Source organism: Pseudorasbora parva, chromosome 16, assembly GCF_024679245.1.
Source record: "Pseudorasbora parva isolate DD20220531a chromosome 16, ASM2467924v1, whole genome shotgun sequence".
NCBI lineage: Eukaryota > Metazoa > Chordata > Actinopteri > Cypriniformes > Gobionidae > Pseudorasbora > Pseudorasbora parva.
Genome location: NC_090187.1, coordinates 40,918,300 through 40,943,893, shown reverse-complemented (window position 1 = coordinate 40,943,893; position 25,594 = coordinate 40,918,300). Strand labels below are relative to the sequence as shown.

General features: G+C 39.6%; 1 protein-coding gene across 1 annotated transcript in view; it reads left to right on the top strand.

The window, feature by feature from the left end:
* The window catches only part of ttc9b (tetratricopeptide repeat domain 9B), a 30,973-nt gene extending 13,593 nt beyond the window's left edge, over positions 1-17,380 (top strand). Inside the window, exons 2-3 of the mRNA XM_067419047.1 lie at positions 12,938-13,120; positions 14,388-17,380. Of these exons, the coding sequence (XP_067275148.1) occupies positions 12,938-13,120; positions 14,388-14,482 (278 nt within the window). The 3' untranslated portion in view covers positions 14,483-17,380. The remainder of the gene's footprint in view (positions 1-12,937; positions 13,121-14,387) is intronic.
* The last annotated feature ends 8,214 nt before the right edge of the window (positions 17,381-25,594 follow it).

The window sequence follows — 25,594 nt, the reverse complement described above, 5'->3', positions numbered from 1 at the left end:
GGCACTGCCAACACACATTGCCATACAATCATTGTGTAAAAGTGCATGTACCCTTATATGACCCCTTTAACATATACAATATATACACAGCTCTGGAAAAAATTAAGAGACCACTTCAAAATGATCAGTTTCTCTGGTTTTACTATTTATAGGGATGTGTTTGGGTAAGATTAACATTTTTGTTTTATTCTATAAACTACTGACAACATTTTCCCCAAATTTCTCAAAAAAAGATTGTAATTTAGAGCATTTATTTGCCAAAAGCAACAACTGTTTTTTTCAACCACATATAAAAATCAAATATAAGTATTAATCAGTTTTGAAGCTAAGTCAAATATAAGACATGAATCAGAAAGCACAGATTCACAGAAAGTAACATTAAGTGAGCTCTCTAAGGATCTTTATCATCTAGCTCTTTCCGCTATTATGCATATTCATCAAGTCTCTGTAATTGCCTTGTCTAAGTGGAGTTACATCGGTGATGTTTCCATACAGTCATAATGGTTTACTGAAACCTCTGGTGCTAAGTGCATCCGACCGGCCGCAGTCTGCTCCTCATCCTCCAGCCTCAGCTTCAAAATTCAATCAAGAAATATAAAAAAACTCACTCTGCACATTTGAAATCACAGGCATGTGATCAAGTGTCCATTCTGTGATGTTTTGATTACAGTCAGCATGTGCATTTGGTGTTTGGGGGCATTATGGGAGGGAGCCGCATTAATATTTCATCTCCTCTTAAACATGCTCAGCGACTCTCTCTCTGCTGAGGTGTTTTCTGAAGCTTACGAGCAGATCTAACTGTGTAAGCTCTTTTTCTTTATGCAATCCATGTTGCACTGTGGGAAATCCATGCAGATAGGGGTGATGTGATGCTGGTTACCATGTGAGGGTTTTGTGGGAAGAGGATGGAAATATCACAGTCTTTTACAGCTCTAGATCAGTTGCAAGTACTTTTTTATTTATAATTAGGGTGACGAGGACATTCTCGTTCCAGAGAGCATCTTTACATGCCCCAATGGACAAAAATTTGCATACACCCCTGTGGAGGAGATGAGTCATCAATATTTTTGGCCCACTTTCCTGAGAGGGAAAGACTATTTAATGCATTTTACCTGCAAAATGTGTATTTTGTCAGCTTGAGATGTCAAAAGTGGTGGTCATTTTCTGTACTAATGTGGAAAAAAGGACCAGAGATGGTTGTTTTTTCTCATTAGGTCAAAAACTGCAAAGTCATATATGCCGTCAGCTCCCCGGCGTATATGTGCATGGTGTGGTGATCAAGCCTGTCGTTCTGTGATTACAGATGGTCAGAGAGAGAGAGAGAGAGAGAGAGAGAGAGAGAGAGAGAGAGAGAGAGAGAGAGAGAGAGAGAGAGAGAGAGAGAGAGAGAGAGAGAGAGAGAGAGAGAGAGAGAGAGAGAGAGAGAGAGAGAGAGAGAGAGAGAGAGAGAGAGAGAGAGAGAGAGAGAGAGAGAGAGAGAGAGAGAGAGAGAGAGAGAGAGAAAGAGAGAGAGGGCAAGATGAGGGAAGGGGGTGGTAAGCAAAAAATGGAGTGGGCCTCATCAGCCCCTTCAGGGAACGGCAATGAGCTCAGTGTTCAGAGCATGACCACAGACTTCACCATCACACACTCCAGCAATCAGTATCATACCATAGAGAAACTGTTTTTTAAGAGGACATTTACATAACAACGATGTACTAAAACAGTAAAGTTTCTCTTTTGTGTTTTTGAAAAGTTTCACGTACAAACAACAGCGTTGTCAAAATGATCCTCATATATAAAATAATTATGGCCCTGTTTACACCTGGTTTAAAAGGGGTCCTATAATGCCCCTTTTACAAGATGTATAGCATGTTAAAATTCACTTTTTAAGAGTGAGCAAAAATGTGCCATTTTGGTGTGTGTCCCTTTAAATGCAAATGAGCGACTGAACCCATCCCCTTTTCTAGAAAAGGACGGAGCATCAGGAGCTTATAGGCTTGTTCGACTTCACCCAGCGATGCGCAGACCGATCGGCGGCTGCTTTAAAGCAGTGCATGCCGGTTAGACATTTGATCCGACTTGAGACAAAGCGGCGACGGCACGTGACTGTGACGTATGTCAACAAAGTACCGCGAGAGCGATTCTCAGATTCTCAACGGGGACTGCAGGAGCTCTGATGACGACACAGCTGATCCATGATTGGCCGATTCACCGCATGACAGCAATCCCGTGTCTTTCGTGTTTATTCTAAAACCTTATGTTACGCTAATGCTCAAAAATCCTTTATTTATAACAGTAAAACCTCTTTTTATGTAGTCGCAATGTTATATTGTCATGTTTATCAAACTAAAACTGATAAAAACCGTTGAACACACTTCATTGATTTATGTTGAACATTAAAGGGGGGGGTGAAATGCTGTTTCATGCATACTGAGCTTTTTACACTGTTAAAGACTTGGATTCCCATCCTAAACATAGACAAAGTTTCAAAAACTAATGTTGGACGTTTGATAGAGTATTTCTGTGTCAAAAATACTCCTTCCGGTTTCTCACAAGTTTCGGCGAGTTTTTTTCGAGTATGGGTCGGCTTGACATTAATAGAGCGGAAGGTCCTTGTATGGGCCGCACGGGCTCTTCTCCCGGTAGGGTGCGCGTGCGTGACTAGAGCGAGAGAGGAAATGCACGCCCATAAACGCTCTCTCAGGTGCAGATCCAGTCGTCCGTGAACACTTATGACGCGCCGCGCGCCGCGCTCCACTTTATTCCTATGGGTGACGTCGAGCGACTTCAACGCTTCAGCACAGCATTCCGGGAAGGCAGCGCTGCATTTGAACCGATTTGAACGCAGAAATGACGGGAAGCTTCACAACATCGTTTCAGTCGGGTCTCAAAGTGGATTTACACGTCACTGCTGTCAGAACTTCACCAAATCATACCAAAGAAGTGTGTTTTTGACGGAGCAGTCCCAGCGATAAAGATTCGGTCCTGCTTTGGAAGCAGCCGGTGAGTAAAACTGCTTCAAATGTCTCTGCTATTGGCTACCTTCGCATGAGCAAACATCAGTAAACGACACGATCGCGTGCTTCGTCATTCAAATGCGCTAACGGTTACTCCATTGCTCTTCTCTGTTGTATAACGTTACACTAGTCTGACGTGCAAAACTGTTTTGCTTGCTACTGCTAAGGTTTAGTCGCATACAATAGTCCATAAACCGAATCATGTCCTCATAAACTGCGAGTAAAGACACACAAAGGCCTCTAAATACAGTACATACCACAGAGACGGACGTCCTGATGTTGCCGTTTCTCCTGTTCAGTTTATTTCAGCCTCAGATTTGATTCTGGATCATTATCTGTATTAGCTGAGATAGCCATGGGTTTCTCCACGCTTGAGGACGTCACCGCTTTGTGCGCGATCGTCATTCTTTAGCTCCGCCCACACGATACGCCTCCAGGCGCTCGGTTTTTTCCGGAAAGACTCGGTACAGCCCATATTTCTTTTATAAATATAATAAAACTAAAGACTTTTCGGAGATATGAAGGATGCAATACTACTCTATAGGTACTCAAGATTGACATGAGATTGACTGAAACTGAGTTTCACCCCCCCTTTAATCTTGTCCAAATAGACGCTTTATTAAGCAGTACATAAAGTGTTGAATGAAAATGTCATTTGAAACATCTGTGTATTTGAGAAATATTGCATTTATTTAACTTCAGCTGTGATAAAGTTGGCATACGCAGCACGAGCGTAACCACGGGAAGCAGAAAGTGTCTTCACTTCACGTCTTCACGTCTCCGTTTGCAGCTCCTCCCCGCCTGCACACGGCTACTCTCACCGATCGCATGCATCCAGCTGCAGCCGATGTCGAACGCACCTTATGTTAGCGGCTTTCTTTACCTCACAGACACACTTTTTTCAGACTTTTATGTTCAAACCAGAGTCGGGCAATGATGGAGGCTGGAAAGACTCAAGAAGAAGTGACAACAAAGTTTAAATCCTGTCTGGCTAGCGTTCTTCCCATAATGTTAGGTAGTCCTTTGTGGCTGTCTGTGTACATTTGACCACATGAGTGTCTACACTATGAAAACAATCTGGTCGAATGTGTTTTCAACTACCCCTGGAAGTGGTTGAAAGTGGACAAGCTTGAAACATTTCTTACATTAGAATAAATGTATTACGCTGCCAGGCCAGTAGATGGTAACTGCGCACATTCTTCTACAGAGCGGAGAATACAAACAGGCAAGATGGTGAAAGCATCAAACTGTTTGTGATATCTCAGAACATAAGTGATATCTGTCAGGTGTATCTATACGTGTTATGTGTGGACTTTTTTTTTTAGCACCTATGAACTGTTATAAACATAATGTTGCAAACGTGGATATAATAAGAACAAAGACTGTGATGGGAAGATGATTCTGTAGCCGATAAGATAAATGAAGATGGGTAAAGTGACTATGCAGTTGCCAGACTCGGAGAGGAAATGAGATTCATACAATATGAATAGGTCATTTACTCCTAATCAGAAATAGTGAGCTGAGCAGAAGCTGAGGAGAGGGAGAGAGAGGGATGGGTGGCTGCTAAATCTCATGATTTAGGGCAGCCTTCCTCTTAGCGTCCTTCAAGCCACAGTGCACTGACTGACAAGGCCATTATCAACAGGCGTCAGCGCAGGGGAGAGGAACTAGCACTTAGCAGTAACTAATGTTTGAATTATACATGTGAGCCCAGGGTCCCTCAGACTTGTTAAATAAGGCTGAAAAGCAACTCGAGCGCATCTGCTGCTGAACTATTCTGAGACCTGCTATTGTTGCTTTTAAAGCAGTCTGTTAACATTTTGTTTGCTAAGGGTTGAGCGACTGCCTTGTTAAAAACTGCATGAGGAGGGAAGCTTATACTGCTGTGTGTTTTATATGATAAGGATATCATGTGACAAATCAAGTAACCAAGCAAATGCATCATGTTCAAGTGGGGAAAATGAGTGTGTTTATCAGTGCACTTTAAACTGAACACATTAACTACACATCACTAGAGGAGAGGATAAGCTTGGGTTTTATAGTCTGTCTGTCTGTCTGTCTGTCTGTCTGTCTGTCTGTGTCTGTCTGTCTGTCTGTCAGTCTATCTATCTATCTATCTATCTATCTATCTATCTATCTATCTATCTATCTATCTATCTATCTATCTATCTATCTATCTATCTATCTATCTATCTATCTATCTATCTATCTATCTATCTAGTAAAAAAATGTGGTTGGTTTTTGTTGGTTAAACTTAAAAAAGTGATCTGGTTGCCTTAATTGAGTTTATTGAAATTAAACATTTGAGTTGATACAATGAAGGAAATGTGTTTAATAAATAGAAACTCAAAATATTATTGTATCTCTGAACCACATAAAAAATTTGATAAATCATGAAAATAGGCATGTTTCACTGCGTCATCAGAAATAAAACACACAATTACCCAATATGCTTACAACACTTTTTAATAATATTTTAATAAAGGTTGTCGAATCTCAAAAAATGTTCATTGTATTAACTCAATTTTAATTTCAATGAACTCAAAATTTTAAAGCAACCAGATAACTTTTTTTCTAAATATTTTTTTACAGTCTAATCTATCTATCTATCTATCTATCTATCTATCTATCTATCTATCTATCTATCTATCTATCTATCTATCTATCTATCTATCTATCTATCTATCTATCTATCTATCTATCTATCTATCTATCTATCTCAGTCCATCCATCCATCGTTTGTTCTCGCTATCTATTGTTCAATCCTGCTATCTTCAGAATAAGCTGCAGTGTGGACCAGACCTTTGCCGTTTAGTAAAAGGTCTGGCTGTGAGATGTTAATCAGTGGCGTAGGTGAAGCGGAGGATAAAGACGAGGTCGGTATGCGGGTTGGAAAGGACACAGTGGGAGGGGAGACGTCATTCAGACTGATGGGTCCCTGCATCAACCATTAAACATCAAGAGAACTAATTATTACCACCAGTGACAGCAGGGTAATCACCACAAACCAGCTCCCCTACCTGATGCTGTCAGCCCCGCACCTGTCAAAAGAGCAGTGACCCTGAGAGAGCCAGAGAGACAGGAAAAAAGAACAGAGAGAGAGAGAGAGAGAGAGAGAGAGAGAGAGAGAGAGAGAGAGAGAGAGAGAGAGAGAGAGAGAGAGAGAGAGAGAGAGAGAGAGAGAGAGAGAGAGAGAGAGAGAGAGAGAGAGAGAGAGAGAGAGAGAGAGAGAGAGAGAAGATAATAATAAGTGCAAAAAAGAGAGATAGAGATCCAGCCCGCTGGAGATGGATGTTCCGGGAGGAGGACGTTTGAAATCGATTACCCTTAAGTTCTCACTCCCTCTGCTCTGCCTCACGTTTTTGCTATTCTTTGCATTTCACGAACCACAATCCACTCTCTTCCTGCTTTGCTAATTTCCCTTCCCTTCTCTTCTACTGACTAACCGGTAGCTTTTCGGCTTGTTTTGCCTTTTCTTCTCGTGTGTAGGTGTAAGTATGAGGGGAATCCTGGACGCTAACCAATCCTACCTATTGCACGTCTTTCTTTCTCTCCCACACACACAACAGCTGTCCCTGCACCTGTTCAGTTTTAGGAAGACTTGAGCCAGCGATCTCCAAAATCACCGTAAAGGGATAGTTTTCCCCAAAATAAACATTCTGCCATGATTTTATTCAATTTTGTTCCAACCCATTGTGACTTTATTTCTTCTGTTGAACATAAAAGTGTTTTGCAGAATGTTCACACAGTCCCTTAGCTTGGACGTGACTTGTGCCGGAGACAATACATTGCTGTATGGATAGCAAAAGCTTTGTAGAATAGTTTTTAAGGGTAGGTAGTTGGAAGCTTCGTGCTTAGGCATCAGAAAGGCGAAGCTTGGGGTTTTTGTTGTCGGCCTCGATCTGTTTTGCTAAGGTTTCTTCGATTATCGCACGTGCCAGCGTTTTTCGAGACGTTTTTTGACGCGTCTTTGTGTTCGTACCCATCTTCACACCCATTGCATAGTGAACATGCTAATTCACTCCCTGACAGTAGATGGCATTTTGGATTTGATTGCAGATTAAATAGGATTTGATGAAAGCTCGCTATACAATTACAAATCCCTCATATCGCAATTTATTTTCATGTATTTTTTTTTAGTTGCTGTGGCATTTGTCATAAAGTTATTTGTGTTCAGACAACAAAGAGACCAGCAGCTCTACATTCATCTTGTCTCATTGCATCTTTTTCTTTGTCTACTTCCTCGTCGTCTTCTTCATAGGTATCAATGTGTGCTAGGCAAGACTGTACGTTTTTACTGTAACTTCAGCCGCTCCAGGCACATGAATCTCATTGGTCGGCCAGTTTTTAATATGGTGTCAAACCAAAAAAATGAACCCGAGGCATTACGTTTTTAAAAAAGATGCTTTTACGCCAACTGTTTTTCGTTGGTGTGCGCCCTTTGTTTAGTCACATGGCATGAAAAGTTGGCAATAAGCGTGTGTGATAATCATCCCGGTGTGAACAAGCCTTTAGGCATCATTAGTTGGACCTTCAATTTTTCAGGAGTACTAGTCGGTAAACTATGTTGTTGTTCATTCATTTGACATGCGTGGATTACTACTTCGACTGTCCGATGGTGTCATTTCAAAATGAAAAAAAAGGTTCTTTGCACAAGAATCAATCTTTGATTGAAAACTAAGAAACCATGTAAGAGAACGGACTTGTCTCTGTCAATATACAGCAGAGCAGATTTTTGGCGCTTCATCAAGGGTGACAAATCTATCAAACCCCATTAGATTATCTCAAGATTGACCCTGTTAGCATTTAATGACCAGCTCTGGTTTTCTAGCTGTGCAGTTATATTCTCATATAACTATGATGTAGCATAAAGTGCATCGCATCGATGCCATCATTATTACACGCATAGAGCCACTCACTAGGCACTTAAGTGCAGTCCACAGTATCCACAATGCCACACCTTATCCATTTGTGTGATGAATAAGGCTGCGGGATTTGTGTGTATGTGTGTGTGCACTCGTAGGTGTGTTGTCGAAAGAGAGAAAGGCCCAGAGAGAAAGATATCACAAGAGTTAGGAGCCATTAGACCATTATTGCCTGAAACCGAATACACAGAGAGCTCGCCAGGGCTCAGAATGAAGATGGACAGGACGCTCGATGAGCGCGATGTAGTGTGCTGAAAGGCAGTTTCTCTCTCTCCCATCCCAGACCAAATGAGACAGGCCTGCCCAGTTAATCACTGGAGATCACAGTTAAGATACATCAAATGACAACCTTAAAGGTGGAGTGAGTGATTTCTGAGAAATCACCAAAACAAACACGCCCCTACCCAAAAGGATCTTGATTGCTCCTCCCCCGAATTCACAAACACGCTATGGCTGTATCCCAAATGGCATACTTACCTACAAAAAGCTATGTCCGAATTCACAGCATTATAAAAAAGTACCAGGATGACCTTCTATTTCTGGCTAAATTCTGAAGTGTGCATACAAGGGACACTTTACTATCCCATGAGGCCACTAGATATGATTTGGCAGCACTGCAAAAAAAAAAATGCTTTTCTTACTTAATATTTTGTCTTGTTATAGTCAAAACTGCTAAAAACTCTTAAAACAAGAAGCATTTACTACCATTAACAATGGGTTAAAGGTGCACTATGTAGTATTTTTGCAGTAAAATATCCAAAAACCACTAGGCCAGTGTTATATATTTTGTTCAGTTGAGTACCTACAATATCCCAGATGTTTCCAACTATTTGTAAATTGTGAGAAAATTGCTATTTTAACTAAGGACCGGGACGTTTCAGCATAGCGTTTGAGCGAGTCGCCTGCCAATCGTGTCATATCTGCGTTACCCTCGGTTTCGGCTTTTATTTGGCAGGAGCGCTTTACTCTTAGCAGTGTGAACAAGTGAACGCACGGAGTAACGTCATAACATCGTTTTAAACACACTTAAATGTATCTAATATGATAAACAGAGCAGCATTACCTCAAAATCATAACCGGAAGAGCGGATCAGTGCAGGCGCCCGGCGACTGTGTCCCGTCCCGTCATAATAAAAGTCCCGGTATTCGCGAGGCGGGTATTTGTTTAACAATCGCTCCAGCAGCTGTGCTCAGGTCTACAACACTCGGTCCTGCTCTGCTTTACACTATAGTAACGTTAATAACCGCATGCATGAACGTGATTTCTGCCTGAGTCCTATTTTCCACCGGCTGTGATGAGAAGACCACATGTCCCAAGATGCTGCGCGCACACTTTGCGTCATTAAACTACGCATTTGTTTTGAATAGGCGCCCTCCAGTGGACGGAAAGTTCCATAGTGCACCTTTAAGTCATGTGATAATGACAACATGGCAGATGTAGTACGTCCAGATTACATTCATACTACACACACTCATACTATATAGAATGCACTTTTTTTTAGCGGTCGTGAAGTAATTATTTTTTTCAAAATGAATACCTAGAACAGTGGTCGGCAACACGCAGCCCAAAATTGTGCGCCCATAGCCAGATTATTTTGAAAGTGGTTGCTTCTGATGTAGATCTACTTTACTTGTTAGAGCGTCCGACTCCCATGTGGAAAGACCCACCGCTCTCACCGGCTAGCTTTAACGTTAACATCACTCTGCATGTGACGTAATCGCGTACATCCAGCACACAAACAATAAAAAATAGCAATTTAGTACGTAAGGATGTCGAGGAATAATTCTGAGTGTAAAAGTAGGCTACGTCTAATAATTACAATAAGTTAGGCTCCACTGTGTGAAAAGCTAATTAAAATACACATTTATTAATCATAATATGGAAAGAGGAAACAGTTTGTTAAGAGCATGACTCCAACATGTCATTAATGGGCTTACTCTTATTTTTTGAGCTATTTTTATCCATTCTGCATCTCCCACATAAGTGTTTTAGCAATGTGGTGCTTTTAATCTTTGATCTTTCCTTTAGTCTCTCAGGAAGTTTCTGTGTTTAAGAGGGAAAGTCAAACCTAAAGCCAAATGTTATTGTACAGCATGAGATGTTTTGTGTCCTTACATTTTTACAGTTTTATCTTGTGAGAAATGATAACAAATGAAAAAAGCAGAAAAGGCTAGTGGGAGAGAAAGGAATAAAGGCTTGACAAACTCTAGTTGGAATGAAATGTTGGCTATTATAAACTCATTTATATTAGATTTTTCCCTCTCAATGCTTTTCATTAGTCATCTAATCATCCTTTATCTCACTCCTACTCTTGTTAGTTTGTCCTTCTGTCTTTATTACCTTCATTAGGTTTGGCAAATCACGTTTTTCTCCCCTTTTCCTCCGCTGACTATACGTGTCTGATTTAACAGCTGTTTCAGCAGATGTTTGCGTAGTTTGTGTCTACAGCAGCACATGGCCTTCCTTTAATCTCTATTTTCTAGTGTTATGTCATGATTCTCCCAGCATGTCCACAAACACAAGAGATTTGATAACGCTGTTGAGGAATACAAAGGTTTCTGGGTACCTAATAAATCCTCCTGGCTCATATATTGGTCTGTCACTCATGTATTTGTGATTCTTACAGATGGTGCTTCATCTACTGCCAGGTTGGCACTTTCAGTCTAGAATTTGTGTGGTGAGAAATCGTCTCAGTTTGAATTGGTGGACTGATATTTTCTGTCCCGCGCTCGGTCACTACTGATGTCCTGCCTTTAGCCGATATCCCTGACTCATGACTTTTACACTGACAGGCAAAGTGATAGTTGGAGGAACGTAATAGGAAAGGACAGAGGGAGATTGTCGGTATAACGCAGCAGCGTTTGTCAGTGAATGTGGTGGTCAGCAGGCTCTCGACTGCACAGAGAGACATTAACCTTGGCAGGGGTCAGACCAAGATTGGTGCTGCACTGATGCAGTAAACAGGTACTAAACTAGATAAAAATGATAAGATACAGCAGGGTCATAGATTTCACTGTGGTATCATGGTATTTGATAATATAAATAATTCATGGTTAAAAATGAAACCTAAATAACATAACCAAATAAATACAACACAGTCTCAGTCTGTCTAATATATATATATATCAGGGGTGTCCAACCCTAGTCCTGGAGAGCTACCGTCCTGCATATTTTAGCTCCAACCTGAATCAAACACACCTGAACCAGCTGGAGATGAGTGGTACCCGGTGGGGTCTTCTGCTGGTGTAGCCCATCCGCCTCAAGGTTGTGTGTGTTGTGGCTTCACAAATGCTTTGCTGCATACCTCGGTTGGAACAAGTGGTTATTTCAGTCAAAGTTGCTCTTCTATCAGCTTGAATCAGTCAGCCCATTCACCTCTGACCTCTAGCATCAACAAGGCATTTTCACCCACAGGACTGCCGCATACTGGATGTTCTTCCCTTTTCACACCATTCTTTGTAAACCCTAGAAATGGTTGTGCGTGAAAATCCCAGTAACTGAGCAAATTGTGAAATACTCAGTCCGGCCCATCTGGCACCAACAACCATGCCACGCTTAAAACTGCTTAAATCACCTTTCTTTCCCATTCTGACATTCAGTTTGGAGTTCAGGAGATTGTCTTGACCTGGACCACACCCCTAAATGCATTGAAGCAACTGCCATGTGATTGGTTGATTAGATAATTGCATTCATGAGAAATTGAACAAGTGTTCCTAATAATCCTTTAGGTGTGTGTATATACAAATACACACACACACACACCCTCTATTATAATGATTTGTGAAGGATAATGTGACACTGAAGACTGGAGTAATGATGCTGAATATTCAGTTTTGATCACAGGAATAAATTACATTTTAAAAATATTACAATAGAAAATAATTGTTTTGAAGGACTGATTTTTACTGTATTGTTCATTAAATAAATGAAGCCTTGGTGAGTTTAAGATACTTTTCCAGACTGTGGTACATCATTCCTTCATTTAGCTGGTGCATAAAATAATGTGAGATGGAAATTATAATCATAATTAAAATAGCAAGAGTTAATGATAAATTGAATTGCAGGGTGTTGTGAACACACACACACACACACACACACACACACACACACACACACACACACACACACACACACACACACACACACACACACACACACACACACACACACACACACACACAGCAGTGAGCCCAAACTGAAATACAAAATTGAGTTTCCCAGCCCCTGCCATCAGTGTCCAGAGCCATGTCATCTGCTGTTGGAATCAATAACCCTCATTGGATGAAGGGTTGACAACACACACACACACACACACACACACACACACACACACACACACACCAGCTGCCCAGCAGGCACTGCAGTAATTTATTTCCCGTGCAGATGTTCTTTCAGGGCCATGTATCTAATTAGCTGAGGCTTTTTTTAACCTAAGACCTCTAACAATTAATTTAGTCAATAAAATATTAGACATGGATGTGGAATTTTTTTATATAATTATCTGATATGTATATACAGTGTGTGTGTGTGTGTGTGTAATATATATATATATATATATATATATATATATATATATATAGTATGCTTCTATTCACCCTGTTGGATAATGCATGCACATTTTCAGACACATCCAACAGTTTTAAGCAGCAGCTTTAGATTAGGATGCGTCTTGTTTGGTTTATTTTCTCTTTAGACAGCAGATAAAACAATTACTTCATCTGTGTCACTGAGCCTAGAGTGGCTGAAAGATGCAATTAGACCTTCACTTTGTGCTAATGTGGTTATCTGAGACCAATCGCATTAAAAACTGCTGCTCTCAGACCTTCAGTACAACTGATGACTGCAGGAAAACATACTGCCCTTTTTTCTTCTTTATCTCTCAGTTCAGGGGTTTGTACCAGTATATTTTTTATTCACTTCTCCCTAGAAGTTTGTCAATTTATTTATTTCAGCTGTTTTATTGTATTATCCTGGACTCCTGTACTAATTCCCCTTTCCTCTCCTTCATTATAGCGTGCTTGCTGCAGTCGGAGCTGGTGAATTATGAGCGGGTTAAGGAATACTGTCTGAAGGTCCTCGGACACCAGCAGGATCACTTTAAAGCCATGTATCGTGCTGGGATTGCCTTTTACCACCTTGGAGACTACGAGTGTGCCCTGCGTTACCTACGCGATGCCAAGTGCCGTGAACCCGCAGGTGAGCTTCATCATCGCTTTAATATCATATACAGTGGCGCTTCTCAAAGGGTTTCGCATTATGAACCAACACTAAATTGAGTATTAGGATTCACCAATTCTTGCTGATACTGATAAGCTGCTAATTATCTTCAGGCTATGGCCAATATTCTGTTGTGTTTCAGCTAAAACTAATATTGAATACCACCAGTGAATTTAGATAAAACTTCTGACATTAAAATGTATATTTATTTGTTTTGCTGAATATACATTTTGTATATATTTTATAAAATTATTAGTGTTTTTGAAGATGTGTTAGATGATGCAGAGGCAATGTATTTATAAAAATATGAGAAATTAGCATGCGTTAATAAAAAATAAATAATTCATATCAGCTGACAAACGGTGTAGTACTGCCATATATATATAGTTTATCTTCAACAACAAAAAAGTAAACCGAAATGCCTTTTAAATAGCCGCGATGGTAAAGAACACTCCATGTTTTTTGTTGGACATATTTAATATTAAGCACTTTATGTTCTGATTTATTAAAATGAGTATTTTCCCACAAAAATTATTTTTCATGTTTTTTTGTGGACTGTGTTGTTTCCACCAGCCACTGGCGACATGCAGCAGAAAAGGCCCTGTTTACACCTGTTATTAAGATGCGTTTAGTCGATTGGCTCACAAGTGGCCGATGCTAAAATGCGAAAGCTTGTCCATTTTCAACCACTTCCAGAGGTAGTCGAAAACACATTCGACCAGAATGCTTTCATAGCGAAGATGCGCATGTCTTTGAATGTGTTCGAACAGCCTACTGATAACATCATGGGAAACGCGCAAGTCAGACGGGATTTAAACTTTGTCGGCTGGAGACCAAGTTTGTTTTGAAGACGAAAAACTTACCAAGCACAATGTTCTCTCAGAAACGAAAGCCGATGCTCTCTGTGTGTTTTTCCGTCGTCTCCGGGCACGCTCATATGTAAATTGCGTGAGCTTATTTCAACCATTAGATCGAAAGATCTGAAAAAGTCCATACATTTACCCACCCACAGACCCTCCCCCTGAAGAAATCAGGACAGAAGTGGTTGAAAGTGGACAAGAGACAGATTAAAACACCAGGTGCAAACGGGAACGTGTCTCCCTCGTCCACCTGTGATCCGATCGGACAAAACGCATCTTGATACCAGGTGTAAACAGTCGCTGGCAGTGTGATCTCAGCTTTATTTATGCTGGTGTCTTTATTTAAGCACTCCTCATTTGCCGTTCTTCATCTTCTCTCTATCCAGACACAAACGTGCTGCGATACATCCAGCTGACGGAGATGAAGATGAGTAAGAGCAGTCAGCAGGTGCGTGAGAGTGGGAAAGAGTCCTTGGGTTAAACTCGGCCTGACACCCACTGCTCCGCTCCCACATGCCTCGTCCTATCCCTGAAAGAAAACCTCTCCTCTCATGTCTCTCCCCCTTTTCCCCACAACACCCCGCATCTCTTGGACAACCAGGATAAATGTGCTCTGAAAGCGGACTCGAAACGGGCACAGCATCCCGCAACTGTCTTTTCTCGCTCTGTCCCTTTAAATCCTTTCCCAGGTGCTGAGAATCTGACTGATGAACGAAGACGACGAAAAATGAGGAAATGCTCTATTATGATTATATAAACACTGGGGATCTGACATTACAATTTAAAATGATCGAATAAGGATATTAAAATGCGCATAGTGAAAAACATGGGTGGCTTGAGTCTGTAGTAGAGTATAGAGTGAAAGCACACGTGTCAAAGCCACACTGCTTCTTAAGATCACATGACGATGGCCAACGATTAGGCTAGTGACCTTTGAACTCGCTCTGATCCATTGAGAAATACCCTCGCTACTCAATACAGAGGAGAAGCAATGCTTCACAACTAGATCTCACGCTCGCCTGCCAACTTTCTGTCTCCTTTTTCTCTCTCTTGAATTTGGGCACCTCTCAATAACTCAATTTATGAACTGTTTCAATTCAAGGGCTAATTCAAGTGTTTGTAATTTGTCCTTTGATATCGATTTTGTTTTTCCTCTCAGTTTGCTGTACTATAGTGGTTTGAGCAAGTTGCTATCTTTCCCTTTCTCAAAGGTGCAACGTTCTCTGTATTAATGTTAGCAGGTGTTTTGTGAACCTCGTCGTCCATTTCCCTTGTATCGGACTGTCGCTTAGCCCCTCGCCTTTAGGAGAAGAGTGCGTCCTGATAATGTCAATGGTTGGAATATCATTGACTAATGGAGCCATATTGAAAACGCGTATGTTTTCGCAAGAAACAGGATCCACAACATCTTGATAAAGGTCTGTGAAACTTAATATATCTACCCCAAACATCAGTGTTACAAAATAGCGGTAGGCAAAACTCTGAGAATTGTAGTTGTGACAACCATTAATGTTTTACAAAAGCATTATGTGTTTGTCTTCATGCTTTATGATCTTTTGTTGGATGCAGATGCCTTTGAGAGCACATGTCAGTCTAGTTTGGATTAATGGCTTTGAGGATATGGGGGAGGACAGATGAAATTATCCATCTGACCTAATATAAGGCAGAGATTTAATTGTGTCAGTGGGACTCTGGGGATTCAGATGAGAAGACGCACTGATGAGATTCAGTTAATCTCTTTATTGCAGTGGCACATGAGGAAATGGGGATAAAATAAGGTGCATTCAGTTATTTTTTCTTCATTAAAAAGTTTAATACCTACACTGAGTGGAACTTTTAGTTTATATCTCTTTCCCCGCCAGCGTTTTTGAAAAATTCGAATAATTTCAACAAAAGTTTCATGGCCCACAGAATATTTTGTTGTAACTGAACATGCAATATTTCAAAAGTAAGAGCCGACCCTCTGCTTTTAAACAACAACAACAACAAAAAAAACGTTTCAACATTTTTTTTATCACTTGAATGTGGGTAAGTTTCATTTAAAAAATCAACATTTTGAGCGAGCAGCTAAGAAAATCCCATTTTTCATCACAAGATTCAAAGCGATGATTAAAACACAGCTGAAGTAGGTCGAGTCCATCAACACCCCAATTCTTCACAGTCCTGTAGCTCGTCCTGGGTCAACAGTGTAACATTAGGCAGTTATGATTTATATGCTGTTTAATGTTAATGATCGAATTATTTTACATATGATTTTATATGCTATCGCTTATTTCTGCATCTTTACCTGTGTTTTGATTCTGTAGTCCTTCAAAAGATGCGTAATAGCGCCCCCTACCGTAAAACAGTAAAAACACAAAAAGCCGGAAAATTTCATCTAGAAAGCATTGTCTCATAAATGACAAAAAATTCTGTCAATGGCGGGGAAAGTGATATAATAAAAATGATGAATACTCATGTAATCAAGACTCCAGTCTTATCAGTAGTCTAATAAAGGCTGATGTTTTCCACATGGAGCCGGTTGCCCCCTCATAGGGCAATATCAATAATAATAATAAAAATGTGTTTATTATTATATGTATTTCTTAAGTGCTAAAGGCACTTTACAAACCATTAACAAACAAATGCACAAATATCAATCATCCACACCAGTAGGTGTCAGTATGCTTCTCTGGGATGATTAAGAACTAGTGAAACACAAACAAAAACTGGTAATATTTTGATGGTCCCCTTTAGACATTCAGTTGGCTATAAGTAACGTTGCACCTACATACCAACTTACTATCATTAGAGTAAAAGTTGTGTCTGCTTAATATCTGCTTTATTGTGATGGTCCTCCCTAACCCAAACGATATAATGCTGACTATAAGGACATTGCAAGTACATGTCAACTTATTCCACTACCCCTACCTCCACCCCTTACGGTCTACTAATACTCAACAAAGGGTGTGTTCCCACATGGCATGTTTGGTTCCCTAAATACGAATCATGGTGTGATTGCGCTGTCAGTCCAGTTAATTTGAATAGGCGTGAACACTACCATTTGAACCCTGGTTCACACCAAACAAGCGGAAAAGATGGAAACAAACAACCAAACTCTGGTGTAGTTAGAATGAAATATGAAAGTAAAACATGGACCTAAGACCTGAAAGTGAACCAGAACAAGACATGATATCACAAGATGTGACCTTAAAAAGGGCAGAATGCTCAAGCAGTTTTTTCTCGTCATAGTCATCACGACTGCCCATAGTTGCCCATCACAGTTCGGTACAGGCGTCAGAACCGCGTCTCCTCACATCAGATCTTGGCTTGTGTGTGTGACGGAGGGATTCTTGCTGCTGTTTTGACTCCTTCAAACATTTTATAAGCTCTTCACAAGTTATCAAATAGCTACGCACATACATCGAGCGCATTTAGCCCAGCACACAGAATCATTTTGGATGTTCGGTAAGTTCAGTCTTGAAATATACGTCATAAAAGCTGACCAATCAGGTTATGAACATATCTCTAAGCCTTTACGTTCAGTTTTAAAATGCTAATGTGATCGCTAAGCGGACTAAAACTAATTTTCTTTTTTGTTCCGGACTAAACAAACCAAGTGAACCAAACTACAAGTGTGAATACACCCTTATAGTAAATTGAATGTCTAAAGGGGACCATTAAAATAAAGTGTAACCCAAAGGCTTATACTGAGTGCAGCTTTTAATGCTCAAATCAACTCTTGGTGATGTAGTCATGAATAAACTGGCATGAGAAATCCAGTGATCTTTTTCCGTGCTTTTCCAACCCAATCTCATGAGAAAATGTAACTATTTTGCGACGTGGGCAATTTCGTATATGGTGTGATTTGTAGGGAAACGTATGATTTTTTAGAAAAAAGTAAGCATTCTCCAACCCGACCCCTAAACCTAGCCATACAAATGAGATTGTACAAATTCATACCAATTAACCTCCAAAATGTAAAGTGGTTACGAATTGCCATGAGATTTGGCTGTTCTGACTTTTTCCCTTCTTTCCAGCTGTTTCTTGTCTCCTCTATTTTGTGGCAGTTCTCGCTCCACTTTACCTTTGCTATGTTCTTTGGATTCTGTACATGCTAAAGGTCATTTCATCTATAACAGAGCAATGCTGATAACGTCCTGTATGGAGTCTCTGCCATCACCTTTGCTTCTTTCAGCTGTGGTCCATATGTCCCCATGTGCTGGATCTCTTTCTGCACAGATGGAGAAACATTAAATCTGACTGTTGTCAATCGAAAACAACAAAAGCACAAACTGGTTTATGGACAAGCAAATAAACTTAACTGTACTTTACTTTTTCTTGGATGTCACTTGAGGTATGTGTTTGTTGAATGTCAAAGTAGACTTGTGCGGTTTAAAGACATATTAAAATGGTTGTCGAAAGCTTTACTTTATTAAATCGTTTTTATCAATATGTTAAAAAGCAAATGAGAAGGATACATAAGAGATTTATGGAAAATATATTTAACATTGTGAGGGCAGCTTTTGTACCTGTGTATATGTTCAGTTTTCCTCTTGTATCTTGGCTTATTTGTGATGTCTTAGCCTTGTTTTTTCTGTCTGATCGCCAGTCCAAGGATTCAGGGTTTGCCCTTTGACCTCCAGAGAGAAAGGTCACCTGGGATGAGTTTGGGGATATCGTAGAGAGGAAAAAGGGGTGAGGGTACCCTACTGTCCTGAAAGAGAGAGAAAAATCCACTGGTTTCTTTTTCCTTATTTCTTGCCTATTCTGGAGAGAGAGAGACTTGGACCCTCTGGTTGTTCCGGTTACTACAATGTTAATGCATTACTGCGGTCATCCATTGCCTCTTTGGGAAGTACTGTACATACTTCCACCGGACATCAGAAGACCTGCGAACTGGTTATGTTTACCTGCAAGTCAGTCCAGGAATGCACTATCGATTGGTATTTGAAGTCTACAAATAAAGTTTAAAAAGAAAACATATGTAAGTGTATTTTTGTATGCAAAGCCAAACATTTAGAGTAGAAACACAATGACATGGAAACTACTACGGCCCGTACAATTCCAACAAAAAGTAAATTACATTCTGATGTTCCATTTGGTCAATATGATTTTTAATTAGAAATATTAATTAGAAAGACAAGATGTTCTCCATTTGAGAATGTCACTAATGTAACTATTCCCATATTCTGTAAAACAGGTTGCATCACTAAACTTTCCAGCATCTAAAATAAGTTTAAGGGGTTAAAAGCTGGACTTCTTTTAAAGGTACACAATGTATCCTTTTTGTTCAGATTTTAAATTAGTTAATACATCATCAATCTTTCTTCCAAAACATCTCTCACCCTGACTCACTATGGTGTTTATATTTTAGACCTGTCAGGATGGTTTCTGCAGGACATTGTGTACATGCATCACTTGCCTGTGTGTGTCTAATCACATCGGTAAATAGGGTAAAGTTGCTCGGCTGTTTTGACGCGTGTCTGGTGTGGGAGTGGCAGAGGTTAGTCGTCACTATGAGTGAGAAAGGTTTACATGGAGCCGCTAAAACTCCAACCTCCAACAAATCACCCTTTCTAAAGAAACGCAGAACAGAGGAGAGTCTGCTGGAGGACAGAGAGCTCGTAATAAAACAAGAATCAACATTAGATTGGCTTTTCAGAGGTTTGAGAACTGAGGGACGCAGAGATGGTGTTTTTATTACCCAACAGGTGAGTAAGGTGTTTTATTAATACAGATATATTGTCATATGCATGTCTCTAACAGAGTTCACTGTAAAGCATTATCTATTGTGAAAGCTCATTTCATTATGGTTGTTGTAATTTATTTTCAAGGAAGTACTGCGTCTAATAATGGGTAAAGCTATGTAACGTCTTCAGCTAGTCAGCTTGGGATCCTTTCCATCTAAACTGGTTATAAGCCTATAGTGAATGTTTTATGAGCAGTAGGATAATCTCTTTTTAGGTATGAGAAAGAACCATATTCATCCGCACAGTCATGAAGAGGTAAAGCACAACCAAAACAATGTTCTTCCACAAAATGCATGCAGATTTGTTTTTTTTTGTTTTTTTACCTGTGTACCTTGTAGCTTGAGTGCAGTATTTATATCAAACATGTTAACATAGTAAAACAACAGAAATGACAGCAGTGGAATGCAAAAATGCATTGTGTGTGTGAACAGCCCCTATAACTTTAAAACGCATGAGTTGAGATCTTGCGTCCTACCCCAATGCCCTGCATCTCACCTATTTCCTTCCATTTTCATTCAACTTTTTAATTGTTTATCTATTTAAACATTCACTAGATGAGCACCTTTGCCATTGTGCTCACGTTTGATGTCTTTTGCAGCATGACACAACATTTTAAATGAATGAGAAATGAAAGCTAAAATTGTTGGTCTGCTATCAGATGGCTTCAGAAGGTTTTTAATATGGTTCATGAGTTATATTACTAATCTTAAGGTACTTTTTGTATATTTGAAGCTTGACATCTCCTGGTATGCTGAAGTATGTAAAAGAGCAGCCTGGACATTTTTCAAAACAATTTTTGTGTTAATACAGGTCGACATGAGGGTGAGTAAATGATGCCAAAATCTTCTTTACTTATTAATTTTTTTGGTGAACTTTTCTTTTAATATACAAACATGTCTCTTTACAGTGCTAAGCACCAGCAGCCAAACATTCAGAGATTCAGTGAACCACCAGTCTCTCTCTCTCTCTCTCTTCTCTCTCTCTCTCTCTCTCTCTCTCTCTCTCTCTCTCTCTCTCTCTCTCTCTCTCTCTCTCTCTCTCTCTCTCTCTCCTCTCTCTCTCTCTCTCTCTCTCTCTCTCTCTCTCTCTCTCTCTCTCTCTCTCTCTCTTCTCTCTCTCTCTCTGCGTGACATGGTGTGTCTGTCACCACTGACTTCCTTCCATAATGACATCCAGGGCTGTGAAAGTAAAAGGTGAGAGAAAAACAATGTGAACACTTGAAGAAAAGCAGGAGAAAAATGAATGATGGGAAATGAAATCTACAAAGAAGCAATTACAGAGCAGACCATAAATCACATAATGTTAGACTGGCAAAATAATTTGTAATATAAAAAAAAGGGGATGCTGATCAGTAAAGGCTGGAATACACTTGCTTAAATGCTTAAAAGAACATTATTTAATTGATCATAGAACATGCAGCAGACTGTAAATAGAGTATGTCATATCAAATATTATATGCCAAGTACATCTGTGGAGGTCAAAATAGTTTATTCTGTGTGTGTGTGTTTTGACACACTCACATTTCTGTCATGTCCACCATTTTCTTTGTTGTTGCTTTTTATAGCATTGCCATGGAAGTGAATTCTGGTTGCTAAGTAACTGGCTGGCGTCTGCTGCTGCTTTCACAAACAAGAGCAGTGGCCAGTCTGAGGCTGTTATAGTTTATTGTATGAAATGAAAACAACTTTGGTCAGCTTTTTTATACTCCACTGAAAGCAAGAATCAGAATTTTTAGCATTTAAAGTGTTAGTTCACCCAAAAATGAAATTCTTTCATTAAAGGTGGGGTGTTATTTCAAAACTGCTTTAGAAATGTGACTCAGCGGAGTACAATAACAAACTTGTAGCCAATCAGCCGTAAGGGGCGTGTCTACTAATGTGGGAGAAGAGAGCTGATAGGATATTAGCCGAGCGGTGACATAAAGAGAGAGATGGCAGATAAAAAAACAAATGTGGAAGATGTGTTACGATCACGAAAAGAAGGCTTACGATCAGGCGTGGTTTGAAATAACATGGTTACCAGAAAGCACCTTTAATTACTCACCCACGTGAATGGCACACTTCATGTGCACTTTCGTTCTTGTGGACTTACAAAGTCCACGAGACCGCAGGGTGCCCCATTTTAGGTCTCAGAAGGGTGCCCTTTTGCGGGCCATTATTCGCCCCTCGATGCACACTTCTGCCAAGTCTGCACTGGTGCGGGTTACACAGCGGACTTCTTCCCGGCAGTCAAAGTGTCATTACTTAGTGAAAGTGCGGACTCAGAGGAAGTTCGTGGGGTTTAGGGTGCCATTTGGGACAGGGCCCAGGTTACATATTTATCTCTCATGCACATTCAAGTTTATGCAGCACATTTGAGCACTCGAAAGCGTACCACCCCATAGGGGCGGTCATTGCTAACCAAGCCATCACCTGCTGTTAGCATCCCATTCACTACCATTCATTTTTGCATCACTTTGACAGTGAATAACTTTACATCTGAGGTGTTTAAAGACTCATTTGTCCATTGTTTATTTCCTAAGAAACACGACAATGTATAAAAGGCTCCATTACCTTGTATCTTACACTATCGCCCTGCAGAAGCTGTTTTTGTAAAAACAGGCTTACGATTGTGTCATAACTAAAGCGACTTTGTGGCACAGTGGAGAAATTACCGTAAAGACAGTAGGAGAGGCTCGCAAGCAATCTTTTACTGCAGTGGGGGACGTGGAGACATAAAGTCCAATAAAGTCAAGGGAGAAGAATGGGGAGAAGCCCATAGTGAGCCAAAAGCAACGGGACAAAACATTTAAACAACGTGATTCAGATTTCACTTTCCACGACTACTAGAAGACTTACAACTGTCAGACACATCACATCTATGTCGTCAAGCTCAGTCTGACCCTGCATCTCAATCAGCTCCCTGGTTCACTAGTCAGGGCACTGATCAGGACATAAGTCAATGGGCTGACTCCCTGATCAGTGCACTCACAACTGAACTAGGGAGCTGATTGAGATGCACCCAGATGCTGCGCAGTGCGCTTAGCCATCAGGAAGTGAGTGCCGTTGAAGTCTATGGGGTCGCTGTGTCCATTTCTTTTACTGTCTATGTAACCAATGAGGTTTGTTCTCACGCATCAAGCAAGTTAGGCTGAGCTGCTGTTTATGTTCGCTGATCAGTTTACATGTAAATAAAAGCCTAAATTTGTTCGTCATAGAGTTCGTGTAGAAAATTTTGACTAAACCTCTCAATTCATTAGTTTTACATCAAAGTTGTAGTTGAGAGGCTGTCAGTGGAGGGTCAGAAAGCTCTCAGATTTCATCAAAAAGATCTTCATTCGTGTTCTGAAGGTGAACGAAAGTCTTACGTGTTTGAAACGACGTGAGGGTGAGTTGACGGAATTCTCATTTTTAGGTGAACTATCCCTTTAAGATCGGGATTGTTATCTAGCAGTTTATAGGTAAGGATTAAAATATTTATAATTTTATAAGGATTTTGACCCAATGTACTTATTTTCTCTCTCTGGAGAGGAATAACTCTGGAATAACTCTGTGGTTTCTTCCCATTGTTGTCCTCAGAGAACAAACGCTGATGTAAACACACCAGTGAGCTTCTCATGTCATGCTTTTGTCCACGCTATATGCTCTTAAAGGTAAATTATTTAAACTGTTTCTTTGAGTTTGCTTTTAAAATATTTATCATTAACTTTATTTCATTTTTTTTTTTTAAAGCAAACTGAATTGATAACAGTTGTATTTGTGCTTACGTGAACAAGAAACAAGCAGAAAAAATGTATTCTAGGAATCCATTGCGTCAAATCTCGTCAAGTCTTTGGCGACATCTAGTGGACTTCTTTTTTTTTTTTTTGTGACCTGGCTTATTGTTAGAAAATGTATCCGGCTTTAATTCCTTTCATTTTGAGACATGCAAGATGTGATTCTTCACCATAACAGATCTGCAATAAGACTTAAATTTAGCTTTGGACTGGATTTTTTAAATCTATAACCTTATTCATCCTAAAATATTATGCAAAAAAAAAGAAGAAGAAAAAAGGTTAATTTTGTAAACAAATAAAATGTTTTATGAATAAAACTAACAAAAAAGAAAATCTGTGTTATTTCATATATTTGTTTTATGACTTTACTATTGTTCAAAATGTGGAAAATTGTGAAAAAAATGTGAAAGAAATCTGCCCTGACAAATCAGCTGTAGATATCTAGCACTTTGAGATTTTGTTTGATATAAAGTGCATTACAAATAAAATGTATTATTATTAGGCTATTATTATTATTATTATTATTATTATTATTATAATAACTAAAAATGTTTAAATAATAATAATAATAATAATAATAATAATAATAATAATAATAATAATAAAAAAGTTGGTGTTGCATGTTTCAACAGGATCTTTAAGGTGGTGTGTTTTGTAATCATGAAACCACACAACAAGATATATGGCAGAAAAAGGGTTTCAAAACCAACATATCTCTGCTTGTAACAATTATTTTAATAAATACTCTTAGTGTTCCTCACACAGGAAATAAGGTGGTGGGTTTGTCCAACCCCCTGCACAGAGAATTACCCCATACAAATGATAACAATAAGAACACAACACATGCACACACACCCGCCCGCTCACACACACACACACACACACACACGCACACGCACACAGACATACTCATTGGTGGACAGTCAAAAAAAAATAAAAAAATACTGTCTACTACCAGGTTTAACGGTTCAGCACAAAGAACTTGAAAACCCTCCAGTGTGCGTTTATCAGCATCGTTCAGTCCATCAAAAGAACATCCACACGTGTGACGTCATCGATGACCTCATCACACGTCTCTTTTCACTTGCCCTGACATGACGGCGTCCTTCACAATGCTCTCTGTGGTCAAATCTGGTGTACATACTGTTCCTTTCTCTGTAAGTTGAATTGTTCAGTTGCTGAAGGAAGAACGTCACTTAAAGAGGCGAGGAACTGTCTGTCTGGAACACAGTCATAGAAAATAGGTAGTAGCGTAGCCTACATGTTTGCTCTTTATTGCCAATTACAAAAAACATAATGTTCCTATTTCTGTCCTCTTCTTTGGAGCTGACATTGTGTCTTTTTGGATGATTTTATGATGAGAGGGGGGAAATAAATGAGCCGTGCAGAGGTTTATTCATCCAGACATGCACAGAAAGAGGCACTTTCCACGAATACGGTACAGCGTGACCTTCAAAAGTGGTTGGAGGTCAGACGATCAGCTGTTTTATTTTTATTTTTTCGGTTAGATTTGCAACTCTGCTATTTTGGGGTTCATACACTAATGTTCAAAAGTTGTTAAATTGTTGTTAAAGAAATGTTTATTTTTATTCAGCAGTGATGCATTCAAATATGGAAGCATATTTCCACCACTGAATACAAAATAAAAATGTAATTGCGACTTTTTGTCACACATTTCCTACTTTTGTTCTCAGAGGTACGTGATATAATGTCGCAATTGCAAGTTATAATGTCAGAATTGTGATATATAAACAGCCTATTTCCCCCTGAGAATTTTATTACACACGCAGTTACAAGTTTGTGAGATTAAAAATTGCAATTATCAACAATTGTTACAAAAAAAAAATCATATTTTAAATAATTGCTGTTCTTTTCATAAATGCTTTCAGTTCATTAAATAATAAATGTTTCTTGAGCATCAGATCATATCAGAATGATTTCTGAAGGATCATGTGACACTGAAGACTGCAGTAATACTGAAAATTCAGCTTTAATCACAGGGATAAATTACACTTTATTTAAACTGTAAAAGTAGAAAAGACAAAAAAAAACTAGTGTGGACTTGTTTGGGATCAATTAATACCATTGAAACCGTAGCTGTGCTGAG